Below are 12753 nucleotides of genomic sequence, written 5' to 3' on the forward strand. Positions count from 1 at the left end.
AACCTTGGAATGAACTGGTGAGCATGAGATTCAGGACGGACCCTGCTCCTCTCTCGGACGATCTCCTCCGAGGGTGAGGGTGATTGGGAGTTAGCTAGAGGGCGGCGCCAGTTTGTAGCAGTGGTTACATCAGCTTAAGAGCGATGGGCGAGGGCGAAGCAGTGGCTTCATCCCAGCGTGTGTCGTTTGAAGCCCGCTTGCGCGGACGCCTCGGCCCGCCCTTCTGGTCGGGGAGGAGAGGCACCGCGGAAGACGCGAGGAGGCACATCGGCCGGGGATTCCCCGGCAGGAGACGCTCTTCCGAGCATTCTCTGCCGGGCCGTTGCATAGTTTGCCATTCGCTTCACCCTCCTCCTTTCTCCGTTGAAAGTTTTCCTTGGAGGTATCCGCCGCGACCATTGGCTACCGGAGGCGCATTTGTTTCTTTAGTTTACTTTCTCGCGAGCTGTCGCTACTGTGGCAGTGTCAGGCTTTCGACTATAAAAGAGGCGGGCATCGGTAGAGCATGGTCACACACCGCCTTGGATCTTTCTTGGTCGCAGCAGAGATACCGAATGGTCTTGCCATGAATCCAGTCGTGAGTATATGGACTGCGCGCCATTTCGTTCGCTCGGATACGACGACTTGAGGCTGGTTTTAACTAGCCTAAGAGGGATCGTGTCTGACAGTGCCCCAGCTCACTTCCCGTAGTGTACCTCAGCCTATAACATGTGATTAGGTGCAAGTAGTGAAATGAGCTAATGTTTATTTGAATTCTTAGCGAAGGCTAATGTAATGCTCTGAGGAACACCTGTGCACCTGTGAGTAAATCGTATCTCAGGAAGAAACAAGAATAAAGCAGAAAAAAGAGCTAAAAATAATCTCGCTAATCATTTAGCGACGAAAGCCACCCTCAAAGATCTGTGACATACTAATTGCAGCCGTCTTCAGATATTTTTAATTTCAGCGTGCGCACTCCACTGATATTATGCATCCGCTTGTTAGGTGACCCAAGTTTTAGCGATCGATTTGCACTTACCAATTCTAGACTGGCCCTTGTGTGGCGTGCAGTACAGGTGACTCTGGACTAATTTCGCATGGGGTACTAGATTAGTGAGCACGAAAACTTCAGTACACAAGCAGCTTGTGTTTTCGGTCTATCGCAATGGTGGCCAACTGTGCCAGGAATCGAACTCGCGACCTTGTGCACACTAGCAGAGCTGCGCCGGCACTTAGCCACAGCTGCGGGTGGGTCGCCTGGTATTATAGTGCGACCGAACATGATAGGGTGCAGTCGCTTTTTCTTGTGGTCATTAGAAGAAATCTCCAATTTCTGTGCGTGAAAAGTGTGAAACTTCCCAAATGGGAGTTCATCTGACTATACACCACGAAAACTGCTTTGCTTTGCTGCTCGCAAACTGCGGTTAGGCCCTAACTTCGATGACCACTACCTAAACAATGTTTCGCTGTTGTAATGGAGCCCTCCGTACAACGTGATTGGCTTCACCCTGGCCAAATCGACGTCCGCGCTTTCCTATCTCGTCCCGCACAGCTCGCCACTGTTCTTCTTGGGCTCGTCTCCATTGCCTCCGCCGGCTTCCTCGGCGGCCACAGCGGCTATGGCGCTGGCGGTCTCGGCTACGGCGCTGGGCTCGGTGCTGGCTACGGTGCTGGCTACGGTGCCGGCTACGGTACCGGACTCACCGTCGCCGCCGCACCCGTCGCTGTCGCGGCCCCCGCTATCGCCAGGACCGTCTCCGTCCCAGCACGTGCCAGCACCTCTTACGGCACCACCACCACTTCCGTGACCACCCTTTACGGCGGAGCCGGACACGGTGGCGCCGGTCTCGGCTACGGGGGCGCCGGTCTTGGCTATGGTGGCGCTGGCCTGGTTTATGGAGGCGGCCTCGGTAGCTTCGGTGCTGGTCTCGGTGGTCTCGGAGGTGGCGTTGGTGTGGCCGTCGCTCGTCCCGCTGTCACCGTGGCTGCGGCTCCGGCTGTGGCTGTGGCTCGTCCTGTCACCGTGGCTGTGGCTCGGCCCGTGGCTGTGGCTCGGCCCGTGGCCATTGCAGCTCCGGCTGTGGCTGTCGCGGCTCCGGCTGTCGCTACCGTAGCTGCTGGTCCGGCCATCGCTGTCGGCGGTCTTGGCGGCTTTGGCGGCTTCGGTGGTCTCGGAGGTGGTTATGGAGGAGGCCTGGGTGCTGTCGGGGGTGGCTACGGTCTCGGCTATGGTCTCGGACACGGCCTCGGATACGGTGGTCTTGGCAAGCTCGGCGTGACATACGGCTACGGAGCTAAGTGGTGGTAAGTTTGCACAATGCCGGAGGCCGGAAGATGTCGTTACTATTTAGACACAAGACTGCACACGAATGCAGTGTAAGACTGGGAAAGGAATTGGGCGCCAGATTTAGTTTTTATTGCTAGTTGCCTCCTTTTCATCTCATGTCTTCGTGTATTCTCGTCTCATCAGCGGATCTTCCATTGAAGTTTTCAGCCGAACCAAAAAGGCTTGTATAACTGTAACGGTAACTTTTTAACGAACAAAGTAATTTCTGAAAATGGGACAAAAGCATTTTTGGAAACATGTAATGAGATCAATAGAGCACAGGTGGTTAGCTAACGTTAGTCTTTCTGAAGCTCGGGTGACATCGCGAGTGACATTATAGTTCTTATGCTTGAAAAGCAATGTTACTGTACCCATACATAAGAGCGATGTGGCCCACAGCATTTCAGCGGTCATTGCTGAGTTTGTCAGCAAAGTACTCGGGTCACCTTAGCAACATACACCGCCCAAAGTTATGTATCATCTGCATAGTGCATGAAAGGTTGCATAAAATATATCTTTAAATGTATCTTTTAAGTTATTGTTTTCCTTGCTCTCTTGCGCAATGCTGGGGTGAAAAGTTTACCGTCTCAGAAATAGTAACATGTCCTCTGACTGCTGGAGATCACACTTCTCAGTGCACTTCGCCTCTTAGTTAGGGTTTGCTTGGATAATACGCAGCTGGCCGAAGATGAGGTTGCGTTGTAAAACCTTTGAGAACAAATATTTCACTCACACCCTAACAGCAAAAAGTGTTCTCTCGCTTAACGGAACGCCAAGATTTACATACGGAAGAACGCCTGATATTATAGTGGAAGGAACCTGTGAGGGAGGCATTATGTTTTTGTTTTCTACATGACAGTGATGCTGAGTAAGCTACCCATTGCTATAATTCCTAAGCAAGGTATTTTTCTTTGTTACAGAGCACGGAGGCTTCGGACTACACTTGGATACATCACATCGCCAAGTCAAAGCGCTCTATTCACACTAGCTGCCTGGGCTAAAAAGATTTATAATTTATTTTGACCTAAAACACCCTCAACAAGCTCACGATATGAATCAATGTTTTCATAGGCTTTCTTGTTGCGCTTTGACAGGGTCCAAAGATAAGGGTTTGAATGAAAACGGAAACTGTTTTTGTTAGCTGGGAGACAAGTCAAGTTGGGATGTTTGTTGCTCAATAAAAATCACTGCGTTTTTGTTATAACAGCGTGACGCGCTCCTCTATGCTGTGTCATGTGCTCCTGTGCTCCTGTTTACATCGTAACTGCTATGTCCGAAGCTCTTGCGCAAATTCACCGTCTGCTAAAATACAAACTTAGAGGTGATGGTCTCAAATTTAACGCGGACATTGATAAGTGATCAGTACCTCTGGCCACTGATGCGTGCACAAGTCTCTTCCGGCGACCGTTAGCAAAAGTTGCTGCAAGCAATGTTAATCTTTCGCGGCACACAAGCGAAAGAAACAACAGTGATTAAAATAATGGTAAAGAACAGGGAAATGTAACTTTTCTTTGGTGTCTTATTGGATGGGGTGATATAATAGTTGCGTGATCACCTAGATAGAAAATAGCTACACAGAAAGAAAAGACAGCCGCATGAAGGCGATGGGATTTGAGGACGCTACCTTCACATGTTGCCTGCTCAATTGGTGGAGCCGCAGCCCAGTTGGTAGAGTCATAGCTTAGCTGGTAGAGCTCAGTAGTAGGCAGAGCTGTAGCTCTGTTGGTATAGCACTTTATGGGGCATAGGGATGTCTCCCAAGTCTCCCACTTTCAACAGCCGTGCTGAATTGGCTCAACTGCTGAATTGCATTGTTGAAAGATTACCAACAAAGGTGGTTTCGAAAACTACGCTTAGTTTCTTCAGTCGGCCACTAGTGCAGCCAGCGATCAGTGATTATTCGGTTCCACCAGTGCAGATGCTGGCGCTGCAGTAGCTGTAAATTAGCATGCAGGACTAAGTGACAACGCTTCAGGCGAAATCGAGTGCTGCCTTATTGAGAATTTTAACAGTCTTCATATTCTACCCCAGAAGGACGTGCCTGTTGTCCTTGATAATTACTTATTCTGATAAGTGCTATTTATAACCGACCCTTAGAAAGCCTCCGTCAGTAAACTTACGGAGCCAGAGCACGAAAAGCTTTTATGCGATGGCACCTCTCCTATACATGCGGTTCTAACACTATGAACTGGCGTCAGGATAAGAAAACCTAGCTGCAAGAAATGTTAGTTTTGGCAGTGGCGGCAACACGTACAGCATTTTCAGAAATATACAGCTTAAGCCGTGTAGAGGGGCTCTGAGCTTCCTGAGCTTTAGTGATGTAATGGCGAAAGCTGGTGTCTCATGCCAGAGATATGAAACTCTGACGACGGAAAACAAGCCACGGTGTCTGTGGCCTCTGTATCTTTGAAAACACTCCACGTTCATTTTCCCGATGTGCGGCACAGTTTTCAGTTCGACTCAGTTTATTCAAGCCCTGACAATACTAAACATCATAATCATGGCGGTGAAGCCAAGTGAGAGGAGTGATGTCGTGACCTTCTTCAACAGTTGTAAACTGTTTATAGACAGTCTATAGACAATGGTCTACTAAAGGTTTTGTAGGCAAAGGTTTATAGACTGTCTATAGACAAAGGTCTACAGAATCACCAGCTAGCCACTTAACTTTGTAATGTATATAGACAATCTATACACCTATGTCTACTGGACCAGTGTACTTTTGTCTATAGAGGTCTATAGACAGAAATCTACAGGAAGTGTATGGTCATAAGTCTACAGATCATCTATAGACTGCCTATAGACCTGTGTCTATTATCAGTAGACATTTGTCTATAGACGGTCTATAGACAGAAATCTATAGGAAGTGTATGGCCATAAATTTACAAATAGTCTATATACTGTCTATGAACCTGTGTCTATAGGCATTCTATAAACCTATCTACTTTCAGTAGACATTTGTCTATGGACTATCTATAGATAAAAGTCTACTAAAAGTGTATGGCCATAAATCTATAGATTGTCTATAGACTGGTCTATAGGATTTGTCTATAGAATCTCTATAGACTTCATAGGCTAAAGTCCATAGACAGTCTATGGACTGTCTAAAGAAATTTTTGTAAGGGATGGGCCCTGGCTACACTCCTGGCGCTGCACTGCCGTTAGAACGCGAGCAAGGGTACAATAATAATCACTCCTTATAACGTGACAATAAATAAAAAAACAGCAGGGCAACAACTGTATCTTCAGACAAAACAATAAAGAACACAATAAAGAGCACCAATTGGAGTTGAGTGTGCTGAATTCAGCACACACAACTCCAATTAGGCACACGAAGGGAGCGATAACAAGACATGTGCAACAAGAATAAGTCCACCATGAATGAAATGCTTCTTTTTATTTTAGGAATGTTGAACCAGCTTCTCTCGACTCGAAAAGACAGACCTTCAGAAAAAAGTACCGAATTTTCAACATGCGCAGTGGCATTGCGTCTGCTTCTTTCGGCCGCTGCTGTGGCAGAATCGCGGCAATTTCTTTCAAAGTATTTGGCGCTGATGCATGCGAGCTAAGCACGCGGTTTGTGGGCGAAGAAAATGAGGCAACGCGGTTGGATGCGTCGGGTTGCGCTTCGCTTCGCGGCGGCTGAAAAACAACAACACCAGCAGGCGACGTACCCGTACGTCGGGTACCGCATAGCTGGACGAATATGCTCGTCAAGACGACAGGGAGGTAAATCGCAACGTATCCAGCTGTAAATACTCTCAAGGTCAGCATCGAGTTCTTGGCAGGTAACATGGAAGCGGTAGAACTATGTAATTCTTATTACTAAAGTCCAACGTTCATATATTGTTTTTGATGTTCTTTTTCTTTCAGGTGTTCATGAAAAGTTGCAAATACATGTTGGAGGAGTGGTTTCGAAACTTCAGTTAAGCATTTAGACAACACATGTGCAAGTTTCGCTGTACCTCTATAGTAATTAAAGAGGGTCAGACCAGTCCCCTGTGAGAGTTCACAGCTTCAATCCGCTCTGCGCAAGGGGGAGCAGACACGAGCAAAAGGGAAACAATATTGCACTATAATACAGTGCAACGAAAACATGCAACTCATACACTTACCTTCAAATAGACACCAGGGGCTCATGCCTTTATAGCCAGTCATGGAGGGTGTCTTACAAGTCGTCGTCTGAATGAGTGAAGCTGTGTAACAAAATTTCGGTGCTACAGACGGAAACTATGGCGTGCACAATTCTAGGATTTGCTGCGAAATTCTAATAACTGAAGAACATCATTACTGCATAAACAATGCAGAAAGTTCTAGGACTTAACGCTTGAAATACATTCGTAATGCTATTCCACAATTACGATTTTTTTAAAGCGAAATTTATTGCCCCACCACTGATCCACTGATTTATTCACCACTGATTTATTGCCCCACATGCTCCACCAGCTTCTATTACAGTTACGATTAAAATGCCTTGCTTCGAACTTTAAACTACTGTTCACAGGATACAGCATTAGAGTCATTTGTAAATTTTTAACCTTACGGCAGCATTTCAATGAAACACGCGTTGTTACCGAAACTTAAATATCCCCTAAAATTATTCTAATGCTACCTGGGGTCTTGAAGTTGTATCTGAAGCGGTCGTCACACAGGTGGTAATCCCATGAACCCTATTGGAGGGCACTTGGGATCAAAAACTGAAGCCCTATCAGGTGGCGCGTGCTGCCGGAAGGCTATATTCCTCGTGGTGTGCATTTCGCCGTCGAGGAGACAGCTGACCCAGTAACGCAAACACTACCTCTCACCGAAAAACGTTGGCGAAGCAGGTGGCATCAGACTTGGCAGTTCTGTCTGGTAAGGTGCTGCGATACCAACCGTAGTACAACACAGGCACGTCGCTATGTTCTAGTCTCAAACAGACGAGCGTTTAAGCCAGCATTAAACTGTCGTCACAAGTTTCTAGTGGCACAGTATAAGCCTGATTTCGTCGGCGAACATACCACAACCTCGTACAGAGAGAGGGAAATTTGGAGCAGTGCAACGCGTTAATCTTCCTCTCGTGTCCCTCCGTGCAGGCTAGCTGAGCGATTAAGAGGCACCGTAATGACAAATAAGACGCTTAATGTTAGCTTGCGAAGTTTTTCGTGGCTGCTTGTGCCCTTGTGCGTGAAGGTGGTGCAGCTTAGTTGCACCGGGGGCCGTCATTACACTTAATCAATCTTGGTGCGTCGCTGACTGAGCTGATCTTCGTGAGCACCTTTCAGGGTCCTTGGGCGTTCGTGTGCGTTCATTTGCATGAGCTCATTCAGGCGAGGAACGAAAGGACGCCCTGGAATCACGCGTCGCCAATCGCATTTCCTAATGACTCGTATGCAACGCTTCACTGCTGCCTGCAATAATATTTTCTTACAACATATCGGTCAGATACTCTCACTACGGTTTCGAGATGAGTTTGACATTATTTTTTGATGCTCACGAATGTGCCTATAATTTCGTATACGTTAACTCACTGGCCTCTTACTATCGACCACTGGATGGCTTTCAAATGAATGTTTGTTTTACTGTTCTCAGACATTGTTTTGTGGAAAATGAAGATCTTGTGTACAAAAATATCCTTAATTAAGACTGTGCTCAGCTTCAGAATCCATCTGAGCAACAAAACTTCCTACAGAAGTGGAGATGATCTCACCTCCATTGACACGCGGAAACTGCAGATTGGTGTAAAGAGGGATCGATTAATGGGTCCCATAATGGCGGTCTTTGTCCGTTTTTGGGCATCTCAAACGCCAAACATAGGTCTTAGTATTGCTATTTGTGTTACGTCGAGTGGTGTTACATGTATGGGAAGTCATTTTTAATCTCATAGGTGACGCCTTCACTGCTGATCTGTACCAACAGTTGCTGCAATACCAGAAAACTCAAAACTTGAAACAAATTCTTCCCGAGTCCTTCAAGGAAGAATATAAGTACAAGAGATCTGCGAACAGTATTCACAAAAGAAAAAAAAGAACATTAAGACCCCCGGGGCATGCAGCGACAGAATATTATTCGTTGCAGTATGAGTCTTATCTAAAACCCTTCGCGAAGAGCCGAAGCCTCTTCCGGTCCGCTAACCCCGTCCATCGTTAAAGGGATGTTCAGTATCTGCAATTACGATTGAAAGCGAGATAACGCGCCAAAGAGGCCTGCGAGAGGCTCCATCAACCCGACACGCAGGCGCGGCTTGCGAGATAAGACGAGACCAGCATAACGAAACCGAGCCGCCGTTTAAACCAGCGCTCGCACACAAAGTGAATTTGGGCTGCCGCCGCGGTTACGCTATACCCCCAAAGCGCTCATCACGTTCCGTGGGTTCCGTCCTGGTCTGGCAGCGATTCAACTCCTCAACCTTGGGTGCTGCTCTCGCTTGCTGTGCGATGGATTCAGGACGGTCCTGAGAGCTCCCCCCCCCCTCCCCCCCCTTTCGAACGGTCAAGTTAAGGGTGAGAGGAATGTGAGTCGGAGGGCGGCGCCTCTGGTTACATCGGGTTAAGCGATGCGGAGGACGTGGCGCCGTGTTGTTTTTTTTACTCTGTACTTAGTTGTGCCTATTTGTTTTTCATCCGGGACCCTGAACAGACTCTTCGGCCCGCCCTACTAAAAGCTGGGGGAGGAGGAACTAGGAGGCGCCCCGGACGAAACCAGGGAGAGGACTCAGGGAGGGGAATCCCCGTGAGCTTCGTTCGAAACGGTCACTCACTGAACGGTGTGTAAGTTTCGCGCGTATACACTTTTCTCCTCCCCCCTCCTCCCCTCTTCTCCTAACGCTCGCTTTCGAAGCGACGTCCTCCGCGATCATTGGCTGCTTCCCCTGCTATTTCTTTTTTAAAAGCCTTTGAAGGGCTGCCACCCATCCCTGCACAGTGCGGGTTAGAGTATATAAACTGCCCGCATTTACCGACGAGTCTCACATCGCTCTGGTTACTCGGATCTTTACAACGTCAGTGGATCTAACCAGCATCGACATGAACGCTGTTGTGAGTATGGTAGCTCTGGGGGGTATCCGTCCGAAACCTTCGTTCTGATTGCGGTCCACTGCGTATGTCTCTTAGCATTGCAGTACAACAGTGAAGGGAAATTGGTTGGTAGCTGAAGATTGCCCGACTGGCATTAAATTTGTGTTCGTACGCAGCTGTGCCAGCTATACGTATCTTAGTCGGCATCTGAGGCTTTTGTGGGGCTCAATACGCGAAGAGCGATCATGACGAGGCTATAGGGCTTTGAAAGTAATTGAATTGCCGTAATCAACGTCGCGGAGGAAGTTGGGCGAATGAAGTCAGGAAGTTTGTGGCAGAAAGGTGGCCGCAGCTGGCACAGGATTAAGTTATTTGGAAGTACATATGGGAGAGGCCTTTGTGCTGCGGAGCGCGTAGTGAGGCTGGTGATAATGAATCAACGTTGCTTGAAAAATGCGATGCAGAAAACTTGTGCCTGTAGTCTTGAAAAGGACGGTCGTTAACAAAAATTTGAAGAAGAAATTTCGGCATTATGGCCCAGCTACTTTTCGAGACGAGGCTCATTCACTGTGTTACTGACGAATTGCTGCTCTTGATGCGGTGTACCAGGGCAAGCGAAGCTATTAGGACTAGGTAGAACACTTCTGCAGCGTTTTTCAAACCCTTTTAGAGGAACGTTGTTCCTGAAACGCGTGCCTTTGCCATTTATCCCGGTTATATCAGTGTCACTGCGCACTGTTAGATAAGAGCGGTGCTTTCAGCAATCCTCTCAAAAGACGTCTTGTCTATGCATCTTGGTGTCGTTGTGGTCCTCAATGTTGCAATTGCACGCTACAAACTGAACATCCCGCCGTAACGGACTGGGGAATGAGGATGTCAGCTACATTTGACTGGGGCCATGAGAGCAGGGTGAAGCGCGATATATAGAATGTGCTGTTTGGGGCCATGCGACGCTGGCGACCCGGTGTTCAGAGGGGCTGAGGAGCAGGGGTTAGGCACAGAAAACGTTGCTACTTCTTTGGGCAGGAAAATCTAGATGAACACCTAAAATCTACCTAGGCGTCCTGTCTCGTCGTTACTCCCGAGCGACATATTTCTGAAAAGTTTACACACATAGAGCGACGCGCATTTCTGCTTACACAACACGTGTATAGAAGTCGGTCGCCCTCTGACAGTTCACCCTTCTCACGTTTCTATCACGTCCCGTAGCTTGCCGTCACTCTCCTTGGATTCGTCTCCGCCGCTTCGGCCGGTTTCATTGGTGGCTACAGCGGCTACGGAACTGGATTTGGGGCCGGTGGTGGAGCTGGATTTGGTGCTGGAGGCGGCGCTGGATTTGGTGGCGGCTACGGCCACGGCGCTGGAGCAGGCGCCGGAGGTGGCGCTGGCCTTGCCGTCGTTGCCACCCCAGTGGCTGTAGCAGCTCCCGGTGTGGCCAGAGCTGCACCGGCCGCAAGCGTCTCTACCTCGTATGGTGTCAGCACCGGAAGCGTGTCCGGCCTGTACGGTGGAGCCGGACTTGGCCTCGGTGGAGGTCTGGGCGGCGCTGGTGGTGTCGGCCTGGGAGGTGGCCTCGGTGGCGGTGCCGGATACGGTGTCTTCGCTGCACCTGCCGTGGCCGTCGCTCGTCCGGCTGTCGCCGTGGCCCGTCCCGTGGTTGTGGCCCGTCCCGTTGTTGTGGCTCGTCCCGTGGCTGTCGCTGTCCCGACTGTCGCCGTTTCCGCTGTGCCCACCGTCGCAGTCGGCGGTGGTTTCGGCGGCGCTGGTGGTCTTGGTGGGGCTGGAGGCTATGGTGGCCTTGCTGGCGCCGGTGGCTACGGCGGTCTTGGTGGGGCTGGTGGTCATGGTGGCCATGGTGGGCTCGGTGGAGCCGGTGGCTTCGGTGGAGCGGGTGGATATGGCGGCCTCGGTGGTTTCGGTGGAGGCTACGGAACCGTCGTAAAAGTTCTCAAGTGGTGGTAAGTGATTGCGAGCAGTATCAATGCTCATAGGCTGAATTATAGGTGTTTGCGATCCTAATTATAGCGCAAGTTGGTATTCATCGGTTTCTCATTTGGGGTACTTGGCTGACGCAAATGTCGGTGCAAGTGTATTGAGTATTGAATAATTACTTCTGCTGCCCTTTCTTTTTCAGAAAAATTCTTCTTTCTTATCTGCACTAATACCATCACCTTATCTGCAAGTCAGCGCACTGGATGGATGAAAGTTGACTGCTACAAGAAGCTTTAATTTATGCCTCTTCAGAGACGTCTCCAACAATCTCTTGGGATTAAACACTTAATCAAATAAACGAACAGAAGCGCGAAGACATCGGGGATGAAGGCTTCAGTTCCGCTACTGGACGTTGTTAGCGTAAGCAGTGCTCAAAAGGAGATCGAATTCTACAAAAAAGCTTCCACTACCACCTTGAAGAGCTTGGTTGAGACTTCCCTTTGAATAAAAAGAAATGCATTATATGCTATTATATATGATTCATCACTTATTCCACTTTTTTACTGAAAATTATTTGATTTTATTGGTGAGGGGAGCTTGGCCAAAAGGGTACTAAGGGCAATTTGAATTGGTATGCTCGAGGTGGGTCAAAGAGGATTTCCAGGTACTTCATTCCAGAGAAGTGCAGCTCCAGACCATGGGAAAAGGTAGTGCCCATGGTAAAACCAGAGGTGCGCGGTCGCACTTGGGATCGAAACATGCAGCTCCGTGATATTACGCCGTTGTTTTTTGTTTAGGGGCATCTCGTTCAAGACGACAACCTTTGTACGTTAATCTGGATTCTCAGTCGCAGTTCTTGGGTATACGGCCCATCGCTTTGTAGCAGCACAACTTAAGCCGGAAGTCGCCTGGAGCTCTGTTGAGCAAGGGAATCAAGACCCTTTCTCTGCATGGGTGTCCGTTTTAGATGTCTTTCTTTGGTAACCTGGTGATTTGAATTCCGCTCCGCCTGCAGAGCGTACATACAGTTTCTGTCCCAGGTACATGTGTCCTGTAAAACGGGTCATCAAATTAAGCCTACTACTACACATTCCAGGGCAATGCAGCCTCGCCCTCTGAGTCTTAGTGTAGTTTTTATTCGCATTGTGCTCGCTAAAGTTCTGCCACTTTGCCCCTTCACATGTGGAGTGCTTCTATAGCTATATAAGTGCTTTCTTTCCAAAACTTGCTGACACTGGAACGGAACATACTGCAGGGGAGGGAGTACGACCTACCGGTGCAGCAATGTCATTCTGGCCCGGATAATCTTACGTTTATCTGAAAATGGTTTTAAGCAATCGGCCACCACATTATTTGCGTCACGCCCGTCATTACACTTAATTCGGGGTCGACACCTCGGCCAGTATGAAATGCGTGGCGGTAGCGCTGTGCTGCTAACCATGTTGTTGCTGTCCCTACTGATGCCATTATTTTCTGTGTGATGCTGCAAATGTCGCAACAGTGTTCACTAAGGTCGCCATTTGT

The 12753-nt window shown here is 48.7% G+C and overlaps 1 protein-coding gene across 1 annotated transcript; it reads left to right on the forward strand.

The window, feature by feature from the left end:
* Nucleotides 1-424: 424 nt before the first annotated feature.
* LOC144102318 (uncharacterized) lies at nt 425-11761 on the forward strand. Its single transcript, XM_077635620.1, has 5 exons — nt 425-577; nt 1532-2283; nt 9183-9318; nt 10507-11255; nt 11432-11761. Coding segments are annotated over exons 1-5 (1710 nt in total). The 5' UTR covers nt 425-505; the 3' UTR covers nt 11433-11761.
* Nucleotides 11762-12753: the final 992 nt, after the last annotated feature.

This window comes from Amblyomma americanum, chromosome 8 (genome assembly GCF_052857255.1).
Source record: "Amblyomma americanum isolate KBUSLIRL-KWMA chromosome 8, ASM5285725v1, whole genome shotgun sequence".
NCBI classification, from domain to species: domain Eukaryota; kingdom Metazoa; phylum Arthropoda; class Arachnida; order Ixodida; family Ixodidae; genus Amblyomma; species Amblyomma americanum.

Bases quoted from the DNA above. Each gene is read 5' to 3' on its own strand.
- LOC144102318 (XM_077635620.1), top strand. From the start codon at position 506: ATGGTCACACACCGCCTTGGATCTTTCTTGGTCGCAGCAGAGATACCG. The intron at 578-1,531 runs GTGAGTATATGG...CGTCCCGCACAG, and splicing joins GTCTTGCCATGAATCCAGTC to CTCGCCACTGTTCTTCTTGG. The intron at 9,319-10,506 runs GTGAGTATGGTA...CACGTCCCGTAG, and splicing joins GCATCGACATGAACGCTGTT to CTTGCCGTCACTCTCCTTGG.